Consider the following 25,859-nt stretch of genomic DNA (forward strand, 5'->3'; position numbering starts at 1 on the left):
GAGTGAGGCAAAAATACACTATAAACTCCCTAGAACTCCCCAGAACTCAAAAAAAAAAAAAAACTCCTTATCATTCTAATTTTTACCACTAACAGGGAGTTTAAGAGTTTCTTTCAAACTCCCCCACGACTAACGGGGTTTTTTAGGGAGTTTGGGAGACTCTTCTAAACTCTCCCACGACTAACGGGGACTTTGAGAGACTCCCTCGAACTCCCTCACGACTAACGGGAAAAAACACAACTACACCCAACTCCCCCAACTCCCTTGAGGACTAACACCCTGGGAGTAGCTGGGTCTTCCTCAAACAACATCGACCCTAAGCAATCAATCCCTAATCTTCCCAATCCGTCAACCTCTCGTCCTAATAAAATCACTTCGAAACTCTCAGCTACAAATTCGAACGGTAATCACCTCGATACTGTTTCCAGTAACCTATTTGAACCCACGGAGGGTGTGGAAATTGAGGAAAATCTTACACTGATTAATGACATGGGTTCTGCTAGTAAGGTATTTCTTATCCTTAATTTAATTTCCCCTAATTTTTCAAACCCTAGTTCATGTCACGATTGCAGTTTCTCTCTGTTAATTACTCGTTGCTCGCATGTGTTAAAATCCCTTAAGAACTGCTTTCTTGAACACGTTAAAGGCAACAACCACTGTTATTTTCTGATATTTCATCTTATCACTGTTAGTATCAAGTTTCTACATTGCTTTTGTGTGATTATTTCTCCCAAGCTCTCTCTTAATAATATCCTGATTAGAATTTCAAATTTGGGTATTGATAAAATTAATCAGCTTTGTTACATGTTATTTTTGTGCTTGGTTGACTCTGCTGATATCTTAGACTTATATGTTTGTTTAGACTGCATTGTTGAATGCAGTTCAACTGATTCTGTTGTCTACTTTGATTTCTTTGTTTGGTTTGGCTGTTTTGTAGTATTGTATATTTTTGGGTTTCTTGTCTACATAGATTTATCCCATAAGTTGTGCTTGAATCTTTCTTTACTTTTGCACATCATTAGTGTCTGTTTGATTTTCCCTATTTGTAGTTCTATCCTTTTGATTTCTCTCATTATGAGAATTTTGTCATGGAATTGTCAGGGCTTCGGCAACCCTACAACTAGAACGACATTAGGTAATCTTATTAAGAGCCAAAACCCTGATGTGATTTTCTCGTGTGAAACCAAAAATGACTCCACTAAAATGAACCAATATTTGAGAAGATTCAGCTATCCTAACAATTGGATATACCCATCTGCTGGTCTCTCTGGTGGCATAACTTTAATGTGGAAGAGTGGTTTCAATTTAGAAATAGTAGATTACTCGGATAAAATGATAAATGCTATTATTTCTTATGATCCTAGTAAACCAGAATTCCTTGTAACCTTTGTCTATGGTTCTGTATACCATGACGAGAAGTTACAACAATGGAATTATATTAGCCGGATCGGGGAACAGGCTAACCTTCCATGGGTTATCATTGGTGACCTAAATATTACCATGTTCACCCATGAAAGGTTTACTTTCACGTGCCCAACTACTGAAGAATTCCCTATTATTCAGCAAATTATTGATAAGTCTGATTTATCTGATTTAGGCTATGTAGGCTCTCGTTTCACTTGGTCTAACAGACAGTCTGGCAATGACAATATTCGAGCCAGACTGGATTGGGCTTTGGTAAATGGTTTGTGGCTGAGTCACTATGTGAACTGTAAAGTTTTTCATATTGACTCAATAGGTTCAGATCATTTACCAATTATCTTGGTTACCAATACTCAATCCCATCAAGGTAAAAGACCCTACAAATATTATAAATGTTGGTTTAGTGATCCTTCTTCACATAGTGTGATTAAAAATTCTTTCTCTATTCCTGTTAGAGGGTCCCATGCTTTTGAATTTGTCAATAGACTTTGCAATGTTAAAACAGATTTGAAAAACTGGAATATTTCGCATTTTGGTAACATAGATTAGAAAGTTATATCTCTTGGATATCAACTTCAAGATCTGAATAATCAAACAAATATTATTCAGAACCTTGAGGCTATTAAGCAAGTTGAGACACATTTGGAGCATTGGCAAAAAATCCAAGAGGACTTTTATGCTCAAAAGTCTAGAGTCGATCGAGTACATTAAGGGCCATGATAGAAATACCAACTTCTACCACATTTATGTGAATCGCAGAAGGCACTTCAATCATATTAGTTCCCTAAAATTGAGCAATGGCCAATGGTCTAAGGATAGGAATCAACTTGAAGACCTATTGGTAAGCCACTTTAGTTCAATTGGTACCACGTCTAATCCTCTTCGAAATAGAAATTTTCTGAATTGCATAAACCCTTGTATAACTAATGAGGACAATGAAAAATTACCAAGTCCCATTACTTTGCAAGAGACTAGAGACACAATTAAGCAAATACGTCCATGGTCTGCTCCGGGACCGGATGGATTCCCACCAGGTTTCTATAAACAGAACATGGAATTAGTGGAAAATGATGTTTTCAGAACTGTTCAAAGTTTTTTTCACTCTAAACATTTGCTGAAGGAAATGAACCATACATTTCTGTCTCTTATACCTAAAGTCAACAATCCTGTCACGCGTGCTGACTTTAGGCCAATATCATTATGCAATACTAGTTATAAAATAATTTCCAAAATTATTGTCAATAGAATGAAACCACTATTAGGCAAAATGATATCACCTTTTCAATCTGCCTATGTTCCAAATAGGAATATACAGAACAATGTGATTATTGCCCAAGAGTTAGTGCATTCTATGAAAAAGAAAAGGAAAAAAGACAAATGTGGTATTATGGGTATAAAATTAGATATGTCAAAAGCTTTCGATAGAGTAGAGTGGTCCTTTTTAATTGATGTTCTCAAATGTTTTGGATTCTATGACTCTTGGTGTGAGATCATTTACCAATGTATTAGCACCACTAGTATCTCTGTTTTACTTAATGGATCACCATGTTCTTCTTATAAACCTAGTAGAAGTCTACGTCAAGGTGATCCGTTATATCCTTATTTGTTCATTTTATGTATGGAGGCTTTTTCTCGTTATCTGAATCATGCTGAACAATGGAATCTTATTCATGGTTTTAAAGTCAGCAAAGAGGCCCCAAGTATTTCTCATCTCCTCTTTGCTGATGATTGTCTTTTATTCACTAAAGTCACCCATGATGAGGCTAACAACTTAATGTCTCTCATTAAGGATTTTAGTCCCATTTCAGGTAAAGTGATAAATTTTCAAAAATCTGGATGCTTCTTTAGTAAAAATGTTCATCCGGATCTTTGTGTTTCCCTCATTAGATCTCTTAATGTTAAGAAAATTGATCCTAATGATAAACATCTGGGTATTCCTCCTTTCCTGAAGAGATCAAAAACCGATACTTTCTCTTTTCTTGTTGATCATTTTGCTAATGGGGTCGCTAAGTGGAAGGGTAAGCAGTTGTCCCAATCAGGTAGGTCTGTCATGGTTAACAATGTCTTGAATTCTTCCCCCATATATCACATGAATTCTTTCCTTCTTCTATATAATCTCATTCACAAAATGGAGCAAACCCAAAGAGATTTCTGGTGGGGGAAAGGATCAAGTGGGGGTTCTTATCCCAAAAAATGGGATAAAGTTTGTACTCATAAAATGAGAGGTGGGCTAGGTTTTAGGAGTCTTAAGTTTATCAATGAAGCCCTTTTGGCTAAAACTGCTTGGTTGCTCATTCACTCTGAAGATGAACTATGTTTCAAAATTTTGAAATGTAAATATTTCAAAAATTGTCACCCTCTGCATCATAAAGAAACTAGGGATACCTCATGGGTTTGGAAGAGTATAAGTCATGGTCTTAGCATCATTAAGCATAATTATATTTGGGAAGTTAGAAATGGTGATAGTATTCATGCTTTTATTGATAATTGGGTGCCTAATATGTCTTCTCCCTTATGCATTTGTTATCCTAATCCCAATCTGTGTGTGGACAACTTGATTGATAAAGATAGTAATACTTGGCATGCAGAACTGGTGCAAGCTTTTTTCACACATGATAATTATCAAAAAATTATGAACATTAGGATTCCTATAACAGGCCAAGACAGATTGATTTGGCCTTTCACTAAAAATGGTAGATTTACTGTCAAGTCGGATTACAAGCTTTTGGCTGGTGATATTCCTGTTGGTGGTCCTAGTACTCAGGTTAATCCTATCTATAGGAATCTTTGGAAAGATTCTCTCTTGCCAAAAATACAATTGTTCTTGTGGAAATGTATTGAAGGAATTCTGCCTACTAAGAATAGGTTGTCTGTTTTTATACCGAATCAGGATAATACTTGTAGCATGTGTGATACTAATTCTCTTGAAACAACTGAGCATCTAATCCTTCATTGTCCTTTCTCCAAAACTGTTTGGGCTTCTTTGCCGTTTGGAAATATGGCGCTTCATGATTCTGCCTCTGTAGCTAATATTCGTGATTGGATTAATAAATATCTCTTATCCAGCAATGATATGTGTTGCTCTGTTCTAACCACAACATGGTGTCTGTGGAGGGATAGATGTTTTCACATCTTCCAGCAAAAACCACTTAATGTTCTAAGTACTGCCAGACTTGCTTCTAAACTTATTAGTGATACAAATGCAACTACAACTAGTCGTAATAATGATCAGTCTTCTGTTAGTCATCAGCATGTATCTCCATCTAATGATGTCCTTCCAGAAAATTGCTATATTACTTATTGTGATGCTTCTTATGATAAAAATACTAATAAATATGGTATTGGTATTGTGATTTTTGACCAAGCAGGTGAATACAAAGGATGCAAGACTGTTGCAGGGCCAGCCGTGAACTCTGAAGAAGCTGAATACCTGGCCTTACTTGAAGCTGCAAAGTGGGTCAAAGCTAGAGGTTACAACAAAGTTTGCTTTAGAAGCGCCGCCAAAAATCCTATCTCATTTCTCAATAAAAGTATGGACCAGATTAGCTGGTTCAATAACTCCATTTTAGAAGATTGTATTATTCTAAGTGATTTAAGTTTCATTAAAATTGAGTTTGTTAGTAGAGATTTTAATGGTTGGGCTGATAAAGCAGCCAAATATAGTAGAAGATTTGATGTTTCAGGTGAATGGTTGGATAGAATTCCTCCATTTGACCAAAATATGATGTAATATTTCTACATTTCAATATATCTTTCTTTCCTAGCAAAAAAAAATCTAACGATCGAAAGATATTAGCTTGACTCTAATTAGGTTTTCATCTAATGGTAAATATTGAATGCTTTGTTACCAAGGTAACATTGATTGCAAACCCTGATTTGAAGACTATATAAGGGAGAACTCTAACAACTTGGAAACCTTATCCACACCTGATACTAGTTGCGACTAGAGCCGATTCTCCTTTAACCTAGGTTTTTCCTAAAACCATTATAGGTTAACGACTTAAAGACTTCATTGGGATTCTGAAGCCAGATCCAACTATTTTCTCTGTAGTTGCGTGTTCTGATCTTACTTTGTGTTAGAGCATAGCTCGGTTGAACCCAGCAAGCGTTGGTATGTCAAGTTTGGTTGTCATATTTTAGTGAATCAAAACTCATTTTAAGAGTCGCTTGATTATGTACTATAGTCAACTTCGTATAGGTTATCTTGAAAGTATTAGGATATGAGACATTACAAGTATTGCGAAGACTTGAAGAAGTGAAGAAGTAAGAAGCTACAACGACTACATCATCCTTCCACTTGAGGTTAGTGATATTTGACTTGAACTGTTTCATTACCTAACGTATCTTTCAAGTCGTGCATATTGAAAACAAAACTGCGAAGCATGAACACTCTAGATAGACATAGTATTAAGGAATACAATATGAAGTTTGTTGCTTAACCATTAAACTTTGTAGATAAGACATCGACATAATCGTTTAAATGCTATTGTGATTATGCATGGGTATGGGGTGAGGATTTCATCCTAAGAAACAATGTTCTACATGTGTTTTAAGGAAGTAAGTTCATAAACTTGTTTATGAATCGAAAAGGAAATCGCCAGGCGTTATTGGGATTGTTATTCATTACATATCTTGTGAACATCCAATATGTGTGATTTAGTATAACCCCTCACGATTTATTTGTGTTCTTGGTAAAACTATTCACAAAGGCCTGACTTATGTATTGGTATGACTTTTATTAGTGAAACCGATCTTAAGTAATCACCTGAGATGGTATGATCGAGTTTGTAATTTTTTGGCCAAATCTGGGTAAAGGGGAACCGATCCTATGAAGAGGTGCCACACATCACAAAGGGGAATCGATCCTTTTATGAGGTGCAACAAGTTTGTAGCAGAAAGAGGAACCAATCCTATGGACATGTGCAACACGTTTTTAGGCAAAGGGGAACCGATCCTATGGACATGTGCAACACATATAAGTTAGATACCATATATATGTGGGGAACCGATCCTAGTACCTAGTCAACCGAATATTAGAAATCTAGTGTGACTATGCACAGTACTGACATGGAGGTAGAATCGAAACTTGTTTTGGTAGAACCGTTAAACCCATGATTTGTGATTGAGTGCTTCTTGATTGATCGCATAGTTCTTGAAATTTAGATGAACCAATTCTAAACTTGTTTGGAAGTGTGGCAAATCGGCTTCAAGGTTGTAAGTATGAAAGAGGACTTATAAAGTAAGGATGTCGGCATACTTTGAACACGTACAGTAATGTTTATCTTTTATTGTTCAAAGTTATTCCTTAATAGCTACAGGAAGAAAATCCCAGGATCGAAATATAAATAACTTAAGAATCTTTTATTTAAAGTTTTTAATTTTATTTTAGGAAAACGAGAATTAGTAATGTGCATTTACTAGTTGAGATTTTCCAAAGAGATTTTCGGTCATTATTTTCGACAGAGCATTTCCAGGAATTATGGAAACCGAAATTGGAATATATTGAATATCTTTGAGAATATTTTCGGTTTTGGAAATTCCTTGGTGTCTAAACTTCCTTGTCTATAAATACTTGAAGTTTGCATTCTAGCAAACTAATCCTTCGTGACAGCAAACTTCCTCGGTTGTGTTGTTACTGGTATAGCCTCCTATTCGGAGAGGAGAGTAACCTAATTAGGCGAAATCTCTTACGGTCGCTCAGTTTAAAGTCTTCTTTGGGATTGAGAAGCTCTACGAGTACCGTTGGTGGGAAACTAGATAATTGCGGTTTATCTTGTGTTTTCGATTGATTTGATTGACTAATGGTGGTTGAACTTTGATTCCACCTAGTTTGTTTATGCTTGAAAATCTTCTCTTCTGATATAAGATTCACTCAAACTAGATCGAAGTTTCGACATGGATCTTTAGAATGTTGTTAGTTCTAAAGACGATCTTGTGATAATCCATTGTTAACAGACTTCGTTCTGTGCGTGATTGATCACAAGAGATTCAAGTTGCTGTGAGTAGGTGTTTATTGAAGATCTAAGAAGATCTGAAGACAAAGAAGATATTGAAGATTTCTTATTTGGGGTTCATAATCTTTGGTGTGCACAATACTTGTTTCGGTATAAGAGGATCCAACTATAATCAGTTTATTCTTGTGGTAGATTGGATTGATTAGTTGTGTAGATCGACATCAATATAACTATTTGTAATTAAAAGTATTGATTGCAAAATCTTAACAATTACTTCGGTAGTTGAGAATAAGATAGATCTAAGAACCTGACGAAGGAGTTTATTGAGATAAACAGAAGAGCCTTTGTCGAACTCACATCACTTGGTTGAAAAGAGTTGTTACCAAACAGATTTGTTGTTCCTTTACTGTTTGGAATACTAACCAAAGGAATTTTTACAAGTAAGAGACTTTTTCATAGGTTGGAGGCGTGGGAATACAGACGGAACTAGGTGAACTATAGGTTTAGTTGCTTGGTATCAACTATACGAAGTTAGGTTTAATTTTGTGTAGCGGCTTAATTCTGAGAGTATTCAATTCTGGACAAGGTCCCGGGATTTTTCTGCATTTGCGGTTTCCTCGTTAACAAAATCTTGCTGTGTCATTTACTTTATATTTCCGCATTATAATTGTTTTATTATAATTAAAGTAAATTACATAAACGTTAATTCCTATTTACTTGATAAGCAATCCTATTGTGTTTGGTTAAGTCCGAACCTTTTTATCAAGTAAACATACTTTGTTGTTGTATTGTCTCGATCTCGTATCCATAGACGATAACACGAAGTGTGAACCGATTAGTTGTATTGTCTCGACTCAATCCATAGACAATCACTTTCGGAGAAAGAACTTATAGGTAGGAAAAGTTTTAGCTTGAGGTATATTTGGGTACCCTCGCCTTTTCACTTTGTTCTACCGCATTGAGTACTATCTTCTCTAAGATTTTCTCGAGATTTAATCTCCGATAGGTAAGATAAAAAGTAATCACAAAGCTCTTTGTCTCATTCTTTGTGATTCCACAATATCTTGTTTCGCTACCATACTATTAAGATTATTGTGAGGTGATTGATATTACTAGGATGTTCTTCGGGAATATAAGTCTGTTGTATCAATTGGTTCTTGTTCACCTTGATTTATCAAAAAGACAGAACAAAAACTCGTAAATATTTCTATGGGAGACAGATTTATCTATTCAATAGATTTTTCCGCGTGAGACATATTTTTTTTTATCAAGTCTTCGACTTTGCGTTGTAGCAACTCTTAGTTGTAAGTGAGATCCGCTAAGGGAATCAAGTGTGTAGAGTCCTCCTGGGATTCAAAGGCGTAAGGAACGTGATTGTACCTTAATTAGTGTGAGATTGGTTAGAGCTCAACTACATTCCAATCCGAAGTTAACTTGTAGTACGCTAAAGTATGTAGCGGCTTAATACAATGTTGTGTTCAAATCTGGACTAGGTCCCGGGGTTTTTCTGCATTTGCGGTTTCCTCGTTAACAAAACTTCTGGCGTCTGTGTTATTTCTTTTCGCATTATATTTTCTATATAATTGAAATATCACAGTTTGTGTGTAGTTCAATCAATTGGTGAATCCAACTTTTGGTTGTTGATTGAAATTGATTGACGATTGGATATTGGTCTTTGGTACCATCCAAGTTATTTCTCATATTAATGCACTCACAGATTTCTATTTGTTCGATTGCAGATTGATTTGATAAATTGGGATATAACTCTTGGATATATTTCCTTGATTGAGTCTGACTGTGTAGTTGATTCTCTTGGAATTATATTGGAGTTAGTCCATACAGATTGCATAAACGAAATATTGGGTCTGGTTCTTTTTCACTGACAAAACTACATGCATCCAAAATACTGTAAAACTCATGGTTGCAACTGGATATATTTTTTTTTGAATTAGCAGTAAACATAGGGCTGACAATGGGTCCGGGTCCTCCCGGGTATCACTAGATCCGGACCCTACTTATAAAAGTCGGGTCCGGTTCCTAATAGTTTCGGGTCCGGTTACTAAATTTGTGGACCCAGAACTGGAGCCGTTAAAAATTCCGGAACCGACGGGTATCAAGAAAACTATAAAAAAATCAAAAACTTAATATATTTCTCTTTTTGGCTTGAATCTAAATTCTTTTTACTATTGTTTCTTCATTAATGTATTAAATAAAAATTAAATGTAAGAAAAAATGAAAAAAAAATCTAAGCCAAAACTAACAAAATACTTATGGTTTTGCTAAAAAGATGAATAAAAGTTAGAATAATCGTGTACCCATCGGGTATTACTCGTTTGGACCCGTTAAGATTCGGGTCCAATCGGGTAATTACCCGTCGGTTCCTAAGTTGTTAATGGGTCCAACTTTAGGACCCGGAATCGGATCCATTTCTACAGGGTCCGGTTCCCGGTCCGGATAATGGGCACCCATTGACATCCCTAAGCAAACATAGTTAAACATAAGAAACTGTAGAAAGGAAATTTTTTGTAAAAGTGATGTTATGTTTGAATATAAGTTGAGTCTAAAGGGTTATCAATTGATTCCACGGGCTCAATGGATGCATCCACTATCATACGTCGTCGTTTCCCATAATGCTTGAATTGTTCTGTACTTTCATATAGAATCAATTAGATATGCCTAGGTAGTCGGGCCTGCTGCTAGCTAGGCCCGTGAATAGTAAAGATCCAACAACGATAATATGTTTAGTAATTTACCGAACTATCTGAACCAACAATGTCTGGCAAGTGGGTTGTGTAGCACATGCACATCCGTTTCGTATGGCTAGCCTATAACATATATGCAGCCCAATTTTTCAGCAGCATATAACATCCAGTAATGCCATGCAAAGAATAGCGCTTGATGAAATAATAACACATGTTGTATACCTCTTTGATTGATGCATATTTCTTACGCCGAGTTTTCTTCTGCATACCTACTGGTTGTGTAACCTTTTGATTCTAATAAAAAGACCAACAAAACAATGCAGTCACACGAAAGTTTCTTAATTAGTATTATTACCTTCAAGATTTTTCATTCATCGAAACATAACTGATAATTAATGTATTAATCTATGTTTTCTGGGAAGAATACTGCACATATATGAAGACACCTATAGAAAAATACCCAGGTTTCTACCCAGAATTCCAGAGAAGAGGCATGTAAAATTGGATTGTCAACTTCTAATGAGACTGCATCTGACTGTTGCCCTTAATTTATGTCACTTTCAATTACCTGTTGCTGCCTTTTATTTCCCCAGCGTTTCCGTTGGGCAAAGGACCTTTTATTACAAAGGTTGAGATCACCATGCTCTTGCGACACGCCAGATAAACAATGGTAAGTACATAAATGGGTAGCCAAATAATTATTAAAACTATGAAGATGATAACACTATATGAAAGAGATTCAATAACCTTCTTTTTGATTTAAGTTAATTGTATGGACAGGTTTTTGTTATTAGAATCAAAAAAACTTCAGGATGAAGGTAGCTCTCAATTCCAAGTTTTAAGGTTCTCCATATCTATTAATTGAAGCTAGCTTAATATTAGTTTCTTTCGCTAATATTTTCGTTTATTTTTGCAGAAGGAATATTTTAGGGTTCAATCAATCAAATAACAATAAACATCAATATTACGTTAACCCGAGAAGAGGAAACATGTAAATTTGGATTACGTTAACCTGAGGAGAAGAAACATGTAAATTTGGATGACTTTGTTCCACGCTCAGGTGTTTTTCTCTTTCTTTTTCCCAACGTTTCCGTTTTCCAATTTACCTTTTACTGCTAAGGTTGAGATATGAATCTTTTGGTGGCGTATTTGTTGCAGGATCTATGTGAAATTGCTACAGGATCTGTGTGAAAGTATTGTAGAATGGGGAAGTGATAGAACAGAATATGTGGAATCGGGAGTTGTGTGAGAAACAAAATTATCTTCGATGAATTTGAATTAATACACGTAGCCCTGGAATTCCCAACGCTTCCGCTGTCCAATTGACCTTTTACCGCGAAGGTTGAGATAAACATCTTTTGGTGGCATATTTGCTGCAGGATCTGTGTGAAAGTATTGTAGAATGGTGAAGTGATAGAACAAAATATTTGGAATCGGGAGCTGTCTGAGAAACAAAATTATCTTCAATGAATTTGAATTAATACATGTATCCCCGATTCCATAAAAGGCATTCGTTGTGGCATTCCTTGTAATTTTGGAATTTGTGTCGAAGATAAAATTCTTTTCAAATAGTTTCTGAAAATAGCGTTCCTTGTAATTTTGGAATTCGTCCAAGTTAAAATTCTGAATACACGACAAGATGATTCCTGCCCGTAAATCCAATATTTCATAGCCATCTATGTCAAAACTCCATCCGGATGCTATGAACCACCGTATTACACTCCCTGATAAAAATCTTGTCCGTTTTATGACTCTTAAATCTCAAAGTCAATTGCATCCCTCTCATAACATCGATAATCAATCTGTATCATAACTTTTTGTTGGAACTCACCTATAATTTGAGTTGCGATCATTAGTAGCATAGATAGAGTTGTGAGATATTATGCATGGATCAATCTCATTGATCACCATCTTATGGGCTTTTACTTATATATTCAAATTTGATGGATTTGATGAATACGATAACTCTATCTATATCTGTTCTGATTCCAACTGATGACGAAAATTAAAAGTCATCATTCATTGTTTATGTTGTAAAGATTAATAAACTATAACCATAAATTTATTGGAACGACACGACATTAAAATAATTTTAACAATCATCCATCATTGTCATATAGATATAGTTGTGTGATAAGTGAAAACTAAAGGATCATTCCAAGCTATTCACTGATGGAGACACAGGGAGGAGGGAAAATGGTGAAATCATCTCTTACGGTTATTGATTAAAGAAATAAGGTCATTGATGAATTAGTGGAAATAGATAGTCAAGGGGTTGCATTTAGTCTAAAAAAAATTCTGAATGGTTGTATTTAGTTTGGCCAAACGTGGGTTGTATTAGTCACCGCCAATAAGAATATGATGAAACATATTTTCTAATTACTCCTAAAAACCTTATCATTAACTCCCATTACAATCTTGTTGATTCAAATTGTTAGAGCATAGCTCGGTTGAACTCACCAAGCGTTGGTATGTCAAGAAATACCATGAGAATATGGTAATCGGTCCTGATAAATGATGTAACTGATCCTGGTAACTGATGTAACTGATCACAAGTATTTCCATATTGAGGTATAACTGAACCTAGTAATTGGTAAAACTGATTGAACCCATGTATGTGATTTGATATTTGATCAATCACATAGTAATCTTGGAATACAGGTGAACCAATTCTAAACTTGTTTGGAAGTGTGGTATAACCAATTCCAAGAATGTCAATCCATGTAAATATGAATAAGGATTTATAGTGAAAAGATGTCAACATACTTTGAACACGTATAATAACTCTTATCATTTGTTCAAATATATTCCTTAGTACTCAAGGAGATCATGTGCCGAAATAAATTGAGAATCTTTTAATTAAGGTTTTTGGTTTTATATGCTTTAAATATTACCAGTAATTAAATGCATATCTCTAGAGAATAAAAATTAGTAATGTGCATTTACTAATCAGAGATTTTCTATCGAGAGATTTCAGAAATTTTGGACAAGCATTTATTGGAAATAGGCAAACCGAATTTTGCTATTCATTGCATATCTTGAGAATATTTTCGGTTTTGGAAATTCCTTGGTGTACAAACATGCTTGGTCTATAAATACCTAAGTTTTCATTTCTAGCAAACTATCCTAAGAGCCAGGCGAACTTCATTCTTGTTGTTTCTGGTGGAGTTGTCTAATCGGAGAGAAAAGTATCCTGATTAGATGAAATCTCTTACGACCGCTCGTTTAAAGACTTCTGTGGGATCAAGAATCTCTACGAGTACCGTTGGTAGGAAACTAGATAATTGCAGTGTTATTAGTTTTCGATTGATTTGATTGACTAACGGTGTCGGGAAACCGAGGTTACGTTCATCTCGAACCGGCATGTTTCCATAGAAGTCAATTCCATGAAACATCCTACTTTAGATAACTTAGCTCGAATCCTTCTCTTACATATTTAAATTAGCATGATCGAATAATGCTAGCACGAATATATAATCAACACGATAATAGACAATCACACACGACACAAAGATTACGTGATTCACCTTTATAGGCTACATCCACGGCCAAAAACATCCCAAGAATCTTCATTATCATAACAAGTTATTACATCATCACACATTCATATAATCAACTAGTTATATAACCCACTAGCGCTAAACATTAGAAACAACAAGACATATTACGAAGAGTTTACCTCTTCATTTGTTCTTCTACTTTCATGAACCTTCACCGCCATGGTTGCTTCGAAACAAGAACATAAAGAACATCATGAATTCTAGATTCCCCATATGAACCCTAGAAACCCTAGATTTCTCCCATACCCGTTCTCACTACAAGTCTCTCTTCTCACATTGATTTTTCCCTATCACCAACCATTGTAGGACACAACGGTTGTGACCCGAACACTCTCATAAAGAGAGGATTCTCTAAGAGAATTAACCAAGAAAATGAATTTTTACTCACAATATAAGCTCTCTTATATAGTTGTTAGATCCTTGCTCCCTAAGTCTTAGAAAACTCCTAAAAATAGTCTAACACCTTAATTAAGAAACCCTAAACTTGGAAAATACTCCTCCAAACCGTCATACAAGTTTCCTAATCCAAATAAACCTTGTAGATATTCCAAACCCGAGACTACCCTTTAGCCACGGTTTTGACAGCATTAGATCACTATTTCTGTTTCAAAAACTGTCATCTAAAGTCTAATTTCAGCCATAAAGTTTTGTATACGGAACAAAACCCCAACTTGTTGAAACTTTGATTGCACCTAGTTTGTTTATTCTTGAGAATCTTCTCTTCTGATATAAGATTCACTCAAACTAGATCGAAGTATCGACGAGATCTTTAGAACTGTTTCTAGATCTAAAGACATCTTGTGATAATCCATTGTTAACAGACTCCGATCTGTGTGTGATTGACACAAGAGATTCAAGTGGTGTTTGTGCAGGTATTTATTGAAGATTAAAGAAGATTTTAAGACGAAGAAGATTTCTTATTTAGTTCTCATATCTTTGTGTGTGCACCAACCTTGACTACTTTACTAGCTATTGGATAGATGGATCTAACCAGGCAAGGGAGTTTATTAGATTAAACAGAAGAGCCTTTGCGTATGACTTGAGATATCTTTATCTTGAAAGAATCGAAAGAGTTGTTACCAAACAGATTTGTTGTTCTTTTACTGTTTGGAATACGATCCAAAGGAATTTTCCCAATGTACGCACTCATCGAAGTCGGAAGCGCAGGGATACTGAGGAAACTAAGTGAACTATGGGTAGTTGCTTGGTCTCAACTATACGAAGTTGGTGTAGATTTTGTATAGCGTCTTAATTCCGAGCGTATTCAATTCTGGACTAGGTTCCGGAGATTTTCTGCATTTGCAGTTTTCCTCATTAACAAAATCTTACTGTGTATTTTACTTTTCTATTTCTGTAATTATAATTTTTTATTATAAATATAAGTAAAATACACAAGTGTTAACTCCGCATATACTTGATAGTGACTAGGGGTGTCAACGGGTCCGGGTCCTCCCGGGTATCACTAGACCCGGACCCGGACCCTACTTATAATGGTCGGGTCCGGTTCCTAACGGTTCCGGGTCCGGTTCCTAAACTTGTGGACCCAGAACCAGACCCGTTTAAATACCCGGGTACCCGTCGGTTCCGGGTACCCATTGGGTCTTAATAAAACTATTTAAAAAACCTCAAAAACTTAATATATTTCTCTTTTTGGCTTGGATTTAAGTAATTTTTATAAAAATTTATTATTATTTCTTATTAATGTACTAAATAAAGGTTAAATGTCAGAGAAAAAAATTAAATGAGTAAAATATCAAAGCCAAAACTAGCAAAAATACTTGTAATTTTGCTAAAAACATGAATAAAAGAATGAATAAACGGGTACCCGATACCCGCGGGTACCCAAAGGGTATTAACCGTTTGGATCCGTTTAAATTCGGGTCCAATCGGGTAATTACCCTCCGGGTCCTAAGTAGCTAATGGGTCCAACTTTAGGACCCGGAACCGGACCCAAATATACCGGGTCCGGGTAATGGGTACCCATTGACAGCCCTAATAGTGACCCTATAAAGTTTGGTTAAGCCCGAACCTATTATCAAGTATCATACTTCGTTGTTGTATTGTCTCGATATTGTATTCATAGTCAATAACACAAGTTATCTTGTTGTCGTGTTGTCTCGATCTCGTATCCATAGACGATCACCCGAAGTGTGAACCGATTTGTTGTATTGTCTCGGCTCAGTCCATAGACAATCACTTTTGGTAGAGGACTTATAGGTGGATAAATAAAAGATTGTAGTGTATTTGGGTACCCTCGTCTTTTCACAAATTCGTAAACATATGCCGAAAATCTGGGTTTTTTTTTGTAGTTACGGCTGGAAATATTGTTGACCAACCGCCGCCGATAAATTTCGGAAGCAAATGAAGAACTATGACCCGTAATACTTTCTTACAACTGGGAACCGAAAAAACCGTAAAGACGAGCCACGGGTGGAAACTCCTGATCGTAATTGAAAAACCATCTTTATCCAGTCGGCGGTATGATTCATAATACCCAGCCATTTTATTAATAAAACTTTCAGGTATTATTCGCCATAATAAAACTGTCGGATATGAATTTTGTCAGGGATGAGATTTTACCTAGTACGATTTGGAAATATCTAGTTGAAAACCCAATTTTTTTTTAAAAGAAAAACAAAATTACAAACGGCTAGGAATTAACTTCCTAGACGTGATTTACAGTTTACGGGTAGGATGAAAGCGCTACGGTAGGGATTTCACCTATTACGGTTGGGAAATACTTAGCCGTAAACATCTCTACGTTTTTTTTGTTTCATATAGAATTATATACGTTAGAAAAATCCTAGCCGTAGGCAACCAACTACGACTGGGAGTTCTTATTTTACCAACCGTAAAATTGATTTATGGCTGAGAAAACGAGAACTCCCAGCCGTAAACATTTCCAAAAACTTAATTTTAAACCATAATTTTATCGCATCTCACTTTTTAACGTATCAAAAGCAGAAATAAAAGGTGGGTTTTTCATTGTTATTTTATAGAGTCATTTCTGGAGTATTAATTTATGTTTCAACTCCTACATTCAACATTTTTTTCACTTTCGGGTCCAACATCTTCATTTGATGATGATTCGGATAAACTTCCCGCATTTCTACTTTTTTCAATTGTTTTTCTTAATTTTAATTACATTCTTTGACCTCATTCTCTTTTATAAAAAAAAATTCGACAATAACTTTTTTTTTCTTTGGAATTGAAGAGTAAAAAATGGAGTAAGGGGTGTAGAAGAAGAGAAGAAGAAAGAGAAGAGAAGGGTTAGATTTAAATTTATTTTGTGTTTCGATTTTGAATTAGATTTAGGTTAATAATAGGAAAGAGTATTTTTGGCTTTTGCAATTGGTTAGGTCTCCCCCTAACCACTTTTAAGATGTTAGAATCCTATGCAAGCCCCAAAAACCCAAGTGGGTGCAACCCTTGATTCATTTGATAGTTTCGAGTGGAAACAACCCCAATAATATGATTCATTTGATAGTTTCGAGTGGAAGAAGGTTACGGAGAGTTGTAGCACGTTTGGATACAAATCTGTTTCTGACTTCTGCTTCTTAATTTTTCTGTTTCTAGAAGTCGTCATTTTGAATTGTTTACTCAAACTAACTTTTGACTTTTTTGCTTCCATAAGTCAAAAAGCAAATTCTGAATGTGTATCCAAACACCCTATAATCTAATAAAAAGAAAGAGTATACCATATTTTCTAATTTTGATTCCATCTTCTTGTTATTTTCAATTGTTTCTTTTAGGTCCCGTTCTATTTGAGCAAGGATATTCCGCATTTCGGGTAGCCATCAGGTCGTCAACCTGAGGGCCAAATTGCAGTGTCCATTTAGCATTTACCAAAACAGAGACAAACACAGGAAAAGAGATAAAACTGAGAGTAGTTTAACTGCCAAACTTATTAAATCCCTGATTACTAGTAGCTACCGGCGATCTAATATATGAATCATTGACACATAACTTAAAACTTTGAAAGAAAGAAAAGGGTAACGACTACGATGTATGGCTTCTAGCTTCTCCTAATTAAGCTGAAAAGAACATAAAGTTGATCAAGACGATGATGGAAATAGCGCCTGTTAGTGTAGATCCACGTACAAATCTAGCCGAGGAAGATGTGTTTTTCTTCTCGGGCACAGTTGCTTGCTGGGACGAATGAGTGGGTTCAGCTGCAGGACAAGAAAACATCGAAGCGACACATCCCAAATTAGCTAGATTCAAGAAACCAAACAATTTAATTTGCACAAAAACACTTTGCCATTGGATATCTAATAGCCAAACCTGCTGAGGATGCTGTTGAAGAATTAGTGAATATGGCATTGTCAGGAGATGTTGAATTCAAGTGTAAAAGCTCTGCATATCAAAATTCATTAGAAACAATATTATCAAAAACCAAAATCCAAAATCCCTTTCTTTTTTAGCCTTGTTCGATCTACTATATCCGGAATTAGTAACATTGATAGATCAAAGATCTAGACTAGTGCATATGTACTTACTTGGACAATCTTCGAGTTTGACCTCCAACTTACAAGCCTTTGGTAATTCAAGAAGCTTGGATTCTTGAACACCTAGTTCCTTCAAAGAAGAACCACCTTGGTGAACTTGTTGAATCACATAACAAAGACAAACTTCATTTTCCTGCCTGATATCATCTATGGTTGCACAACAATCTTTCGGCGGAGTTTTTGCCTTACCAGTTGCAAAGTCTAAACATAATCCTACCTTAGCAAACTCACTTTTGCATTCTTCTTCTATCAAGGTCGAATTAGACGATGGAGGTGGAGCAGCAGCATAGCTGGTTGAAAAACACAACGAGAGTATCAAAAATATTTGACACGCATTGGTAATACTATCACTATTGATTCTACTTCTCATCGTCACACTATCAACCAAAATTTACAAACGAATTTTTCTGTTTCTTTACTGTTAATGACTTGTGAGATTTCTCATACATATATTAGTTTAAGAAGAGCTAAAAATTAATCTTTCATGGGGATCAATTGTAGTAAAATAATACCATCAGTGTCTTCGAAGCGTGTGAACTGTGAAGTCAAACTCTAGCTTTAAAGAAGAATTGCATCTTACACTATTTAATTCCATACAGTTTATAATCTTACCGTTGATAATTATCGGCATTTATGTTGGCAATTTTAATTCATGGTTTTTTGTGCACAAAGTGGCCACGCATTGATATGGGAGTTTTGGTTGATCATCGTGTGCCAAAAATAAAATTAAAATGATTTATACACAACGAAGTGTATGCACTTGTGAGAGGGATGGGGCCCATTCATGCCTCATCCCTATCTCAATGCAGAGAGGGTGGTTTTTTTGCCGTTGGATTCTCTCAGTGCATACACTTCGTTGTGTATGTAGCAAAGCCGAAAATAAAAACAACTCTGATTTATTCTAACTTTCTGATTTTAATGTGGCCATAAACACGCCGTGGTATCGGCAATGTCTCAGTTAGCTTCACGTGTGAATTTGCTGCTGAACTGATTAGTTTACTAGGCGACTGTGGCATTTGCTGCCGAACTGATTAGTTTCCTAGGCGGTGGTTTTCCTTCCACTATGTTTCTCAAGGTCTAATGGAAGAATCATAATATTTTTTCCTAATGACCAAAATAGTAGCTTGTCATCCCTATCTTTTACCTGCATCTTCCCTTCAAATCCATGGCTTTGTAAATTGTCTAAGCATGGTTGTCTAAAATATTACAACAGAGCCGTGTTTGTTTTTTTTAATAGGAAAATAGATCGAAATTAAAAGAAAGATTACGTGTTGTTTTTGTCTTGCTGGATCAAAACTTTAGTCCAAGCAGAGATATTATTAGACCAACTAAAACATAATGATTGAGTTCTGGCATATTTAGACAAAGAATCCGCTAAACTGTTTGCATCCCCGTGAACATAGGAGCAAACCCAAAAATCTATTGTTTTCAAAATGCTTAGAGCACAACAGAGCCGTATGCAACCCTAAAAACTCTCTCTCTTTCCAAAAAATGACAGAGACGAAAACTCTAAAATTTGAGCGTCGTTCTACTCAGATCCGCTCCAAACATGGACAGAGCTAGAGGGAGTTAAGCGTGGCTCTCCCCCTTAGATCTCTCGTAATTTATTAAGAACCCTTTAAGTTTCTATTTATAGAAAACAGTTATTATTAACCCCCTTGAATTGTTTTATTTAATTTTGCCCCCATGTATAAAATTTCTAGCTTTGTCCTTGGCTCAGTTATAACCTTCTGCTCAATTATAACCTTCTGCTCTCCTTCCCTTCCCTTCATTCCTCTATTCTACTTAGGTTAATCTTGTTTTAGTTTCTTTTAGTATTTTTTTCGAATTTAATTCTGTTGTTGGTTTGATTTTTATTATTTTATTCGTTTATTGGATCTATGGATATTATAGCAGGGATGGGTTATGACTTTTCACAACAAAGAAATCAGTGCATCTCATCTTCCTTAGTGCTAGATTGATAATCTATGAGCAAGATGAATCAACATCAGCAACAATTTACTTTCAGCTTTATTTTCTTCAAAGCTTTGCAGATTTACTCCTTCAGCAAAAGCTTCTAAAACCCACATCTTTCCTTCTGGAACAACAATGGTTTCTAAAGCTCCGATCACCATGACACTGATCCAGTTTCCAACTCAGACACATATGCAGACTTATTCAGACCGCCTCTGACCAATCCAGACCAAGTTAGTCAATAAATCATGTTTTAATTTAGTTTTAATGCATGTGTTATCTTAGTTACTTCATTAGGAAAGATCATGAAAAACGGATGGGTCATTTGCTGATCCTAACAACTTCGCCAAGTGCAATGTTGTTAAATTATTTGGTGTTGTCTTCAACATCCCAAACATTTCCGTTTAACAAACTTACGAAAAACCTTGAAAAATGGATTGATCAATTGTTGATCTTGATATCTCTGCCTTGTGCAGTCATGTTAGATTGTTTGGTCTTGCTTTTAACAGCCCAAACCTGCCCATTTAACCCTGATTTGTATGCTTGTGAGGAAGTTCTGGTTGTAACAGTTGAATACTCTGAAGTTTGGAGAAACTCAAGTGTCAATGGTGACAAATTAGACTCTATACTAATATGGAAAACTATATATTCATGTGTTCTAATGGTTGAGGTTTACCTCATTTTCTTATAAAAGAAAATACCACGACAAGTTAGTGTGGCTAAAAGACACCCACCTTGGGAAGAAATTGTCCCCAAACACCTATTCTCATTCATGCTCCATCTAATCCAGGTGAAGTAGTGGGAGGTGCAAAATGTTTTGGCACTGGAAAAGAAAAATGACAAGCGAAAAAGAGTGTTTTGTGTTCTGCGTGTAATGCTGGAGATTAAGAAGTGTCGTGTTGTACTTTTTTAGTCAAGGTCTAGACACAACACGACACATAAGCACATCCAGCACACGAATAATCGGGTAGCGCAGTGCCAATAAACTTATTTATTTTTTTCCAAATACAATACTCTTTATATATTTGGATAATAATTTAATAACTTTTCATGATAATTATACTAAGGCTAATTAAAAATTTGGAAATAATACCATTTGTTGCATGGTAGTTTTTATTTTTATTTAAGCATGATATTATATTTATTCTTAAAATTATGTAGAGGAAGTATCTGTTCACATGGTTATATTCTTACATAGCAGTAAAAATTATTCAATATAATTGCCAATAATTAATTAGTAATATAGCGCTAGTAAGGTTTATTCCCACAAAGAGTTGTGTAGTTGATATGTTATTCGGATTAACTAAACATCAATAAATACTAAAAAGGGTATTGGTTTGACTAAAATGAACAAAAATAATATTAAATATAAGAAAGAGATGATTAAGGAATCATTCGACGTTACCAAACTTTAACTCAATCAGTATATTTATTTATTTTTCGTTAAAATCATTCATCACCAACCGTAGAATAGCAGCTAGCTCAGTATTATCCATAAAACACTTTTTTTTATCATTGGATACAGAAGCTCTCCAATACCAAATTTTGTTCGTCTGAACCACTAAGTAATAGCTCACTCAAGGTGTAATCCAATCGAACGCTTTATGCTTTTTTGAATTTAGGTTGATCCCGATAATTAAGATCTTAGCTCAAAGTCCACGTGATGGTATTCTCTTCACTCGCAATTGTTCCATAGAGTCCCTCTGCAAGGTCTCAAGATTTTTACTTGTGTAGAGAGTTATAAGACTATTATACTTATCTCAAAACTTCTACTAGTGATAGAATAATCAGTTGATTAATATAGTTGTACACCTAAACAATCCAGCAATTACTCGTAAATTGTATATGAAAAAGCGGGGGTACAACAACCACACCCAATATTTCGCTTAGAAATCTGTATGGACAAACTCCAATATAATTTCTAGAGAATCAACTAGACATTCAGACTCAATCTAGATAAAAAAAGTATATGAAAGAGTTTATATCTCAATCTCTCGATTTGATCTATATTCAAGCAAATAGAAATATGTGAGTCTTTATCAAATACTAGAGAGATAACTTGGATGGTACCAAAGACCAATATCCAAGTGTCAATAAACTTAAATCAACAACCAAAAGGTCGGATATTCTAATTGATTGAACAACGCACAACCTGTGATATTTCAATTATATAAACAAATATAATGCGGAATAGAAACAACACAGACACCAGAATTTTGTTAACGAGGAAACCGCAAATGCAGAAAAACCCCGGGACCTAGTCCAGATTGAGCACACACTGTATTAAGACGTTACAGACACTATCCCACTCCAAACTAACTTCGGTCTGGACTGTAGTTGAACCCCAATCAATCTCACACTGATCCAAGGTACAGTTATGCTCCAACGCCTCTGATCCCAGCATAATGCTACGTACTTGATTCCCTTAGCTGATCGCACCCACAACTAAGAGTTTCTACGACCCAAAGTCGAAGACTTTAATAAACAAATATGTATCACACAGAAAAGTCTACGATAATAGATAAATCCGTCTCCCACGAATATACCTACGAGTTTTGTTCCGTCTTTTAATAAATCAAGGTGAACATGAACCAATTGATAAACCGGTCTTATATTCCCAAAGAACAGCCTAGTATTATCAATCACCTCACAATAATCTTAATCGACACAGTGAAAAAAGATATTGTGGAATCACAAATGATGAGACGAAGTGTTTGTGATTACTTTTCTATCTTGCTTATTGGAGATATAAAATCTCAAGCCAATTATTACAATTTTACTCGTAACGATAGAAACAACAAGATCAGATCGCACAACTACAAGAAAAGTAGTATCGGTCTGGCTTCACAATCCCAATGAAGTCTTTAAGTCGTTAACCTGGTTTTGAAGAAGAAATCAAAGGTTAAAGGAGAATCGACTCTAGATTAGCACAACTAGTATCACACATAATGTGTGGGGATTAGGTTTCCCAGTTGCTAGAGTTCTCCCTTATATAGTCTTTCAAATCAGGGTTTGCAATCAATGTTAGATTGGTAACAAAGCATTCAATATTCACCGTTAGATGAAAACCTGATTAGATTCAAGGTAATATTTCTCAACGGTTGGATCGAAAACTTAGCTTGTTACACACAAATGAAATTTCAAAGTTTGGGTTCATGAAACCGTTCCCAAACATTAACATTTGTTGGTTCAACAATAGTTAACCAAATGGTTAGCCATATGATCACTTTCATATCCACCATATTCTTCTTCACCATAACTAGTCCAAATGACTCAAATGAACTAGTTAGAGAGTTGTTCAATTGCTTAGATCTTATGTAACTACACAAGATACAATCGAAGCAAAAACGGTTTGATTCAATCGAACTGGTTCATGAACTTTATAGCCACGGTTTGCAAAAGCATTCGTTAGTTTATATAAACATGGATTCAAGAACAACCGATTTTAGATATAACCTACTCAAGTTCGCGGACTGGGTTGACGGACTTCATCTCATGGAAGGAGTTCACAAACTCCAGCAGAAATTCTCAGGTCGAGAACTTCCGCCAGTTCGCGGACTTGGCTCACGCCACATTCCGTTTCTCTTGATCAACAAAGTTCGCAAACTTTGGTTCAAGGAATAAGGACTTATACATATATGTGTTTCCACAACAATGCTTATATCATACCAATGGTTATGTAATCTAAACTCTCATTTCAATCATTGAAACATTCTCAGAGGATTTATATAGTCGTTATTCACAGACCATTTTTCGTCAGAGCAATTTCCAAAGTGATTGAAACATAACATGACTTTCGTCACTAGGTAAAGATGAATTTGGCTAAAGCGAACTTACCAACACATATTTCAAGAAATAAATAGGTGAGATAAACTCGGTTCGAAATAGCAAATGTGTATAATGAAAGTCTATATATCAACACAAATTTTGTCTCAAGAATAGGAGATAAAGTAGATAGACTTTTGAGTGACAGATAAGTTCAAGTCTCTGCATACCTTTTAGTCGATGAAGTTCCACCAGTTCCTTGAGTAGTCATTCGTCTTGTATGATGATTTCCATGGAGTCTTAAGCTCAACTACACTTTCTATCCTAGTCCGAGACCTTTAGCTATATAGGCTAGAAATCAAGACTTATAGTTTTGATCACTAACATTGACAAACATGCTTGAGATAGCAACGCATGCGAGTTCGACCGAGCAATGCTCTAACAATCTCCCGCTTTGTCAATTTTAATGGAAAAACTATTAATACATATCGAATACAAAAAATAAATAAATTAAATTTTGTAGCTCCTATTCCACATGCCTAATTTTCAACATTAGTCGAAATCTTCGTCACTTCCAAGTACTTCAATGATCCCAAAGGTTGTATGTTTAACATCATCGTTGTTGAAAATCCGTAGCTATAACAACAAGAAAACAATAGTTATCAATCATTGTTATACAATGTCATAGTATCATTACACAACATCAAAGTTCAATTGTATCACAACTTCAATAACAATACTATGGTGATATGTGTCACTCCCCCTTAGTCAATACTCCATCTCACATGGAAGCCACTCCCCCTTACATAATGATCCGAAAACCATTAGTGTGAACTACATATTAATTCTCCCTCTTTTTGTCAATAAAATTGGCAAAGGTACAAGAACGGGATCTTAATGAAATTTCCGAAAGAGACATTTCATGACCAAAAGAAAGCAAAAGTATATCATCTTATTTAGATGCAATCATAAAAGCCGGAGCTAAATGTATTCATCAAGGAGTTTATAAAGATACAAGATAACCCCTATAATATACCACAGCCGCACTCCCCACAAAGATTTTGCAATTAAGCGCAAGTTCAAAAGAACTCTCCCCCATTAAATGTCATTCCCGAAAGAACAACAAGAGCGACCTTAATTTCGAAAGAAAAGAAAGATTTCTTTGGACATAACAAATCACATACAAGTATGAATTTGAATCCAAAATATTCAATTAAACTAACCACAAGAGAATCCATGATTAATTTAATCGAAAAATGCTCAATCATAAGTGAACTTATGGAGACTCAAAAATATACAATTAGATTAATCATAAGAGAACCCATAATTAATCTAATCGGAATACACAACCAAAGTAATCACAAAAGTAATCAATTTAATTGGTCATGCTCGACATAAGAAAACTTACGGAGAAACAACTAAATAACCAAACAAGATGATTAATTTAGTTGAAAATGCTCGACATAAAGTACCTCACGGAACAACAACATAGCTAATCAAGAAATAATCAACTTGGTTGTATAATGCTCAACATAAGACACTTTACGGAGCCTCACAGTAATACATAAAATATGGATAAGGGAAGATCAATTACTGTGGAATACTTAAGGATTCATTCTATTTTCCATCTCTATTTGCAGAATGACATTCAATAGACATAATCCTTGGAAAAAAAAAGATTTTAACCTATCTTCCATCAATAATTGACAATATAGGCTTAAATTTTGTATTTGTCAAAAGTCCATTCATTCTTTTATCAATACATTCATATCGACATATGAAAGACTTTACTTTTGACAAGATACGGGATGGTCAAGTTCACTGACGTAAACACAAATCCTATAAACAATTGCAATATATAAAACCATAAAGATTAATACTGCAAAAATCATCTTCCAAACACATTTAGAATTTAAACCAATAAATCAAAAAACATGAAGATGAAAAACGTTGGACATAGCTATGTGTAATCACAATAATGGCTATTCCAAACTC

The 25,859-nt window shown here is 35.2% G+C and overlaps 1 protein-coding gene and 1 long non-coding RNA gene across 2 annotated transcripts; one reads left to right on the forward strand and one right to left on the reverse strand.

Annotated features, from left to right (window-relative positions):
* The first annotated feature begins 371 nt into the window (after positions 1 to 371).
* LOC113277407 lies at positions 372 to 5,189 on the forward strand. The gene is made up of 2 exons (XR_003324894.1): positions 372 to 507; positions 4,791 to 5,189. It is a non-coding gene; the product is annotated as an uncharacterized LOC113277407 (long non-coding RNA).
* Positions 5,190 to 17,511: 12,322 nt separating this feature from the next.
* On the reverse strand, positions 17,512 to 18,601 carry LOC113277408 (non-specific lipid transfer protein GPI-anchored 1-like). The gene is made up of 3 exons (XM_026526516.1): positions 18,138 to 18,601; positions 17,923 to 17,994; positions 17,512 to 17,810 (listed from the first exon to the last, which is right to left on the reverse strand). Exons 1-3 carry the CDS (start codon positions 18,514 to 18,516, stop codon positions 17,668 to 17,670), a joined length of 594 nt encoding a protein of 197 aa, XP_026382301.1. The 5' UTR covers positions 18,517 to 18,601; the 3' UTR covers positions 17,512 to 17,667.
* Positions 18,602 to 25,859: the final 7,258 nt, after the last annotated feature.

This window comes from Papaver somniferum, chromosome 5, assembly GCF_003573695.1.
Source record: "Papaver somniferum cultivar HN1 chromosome 5, ASM357369v1, whole genome shotgun sequence".
Classification (NCBI taxonomy): Eukaryota; Viridiplantae; Streptophyta; class Magnoliopsida; order Ranunculales; family Papaveraceae; genus Papaver; species Papaver somniferum.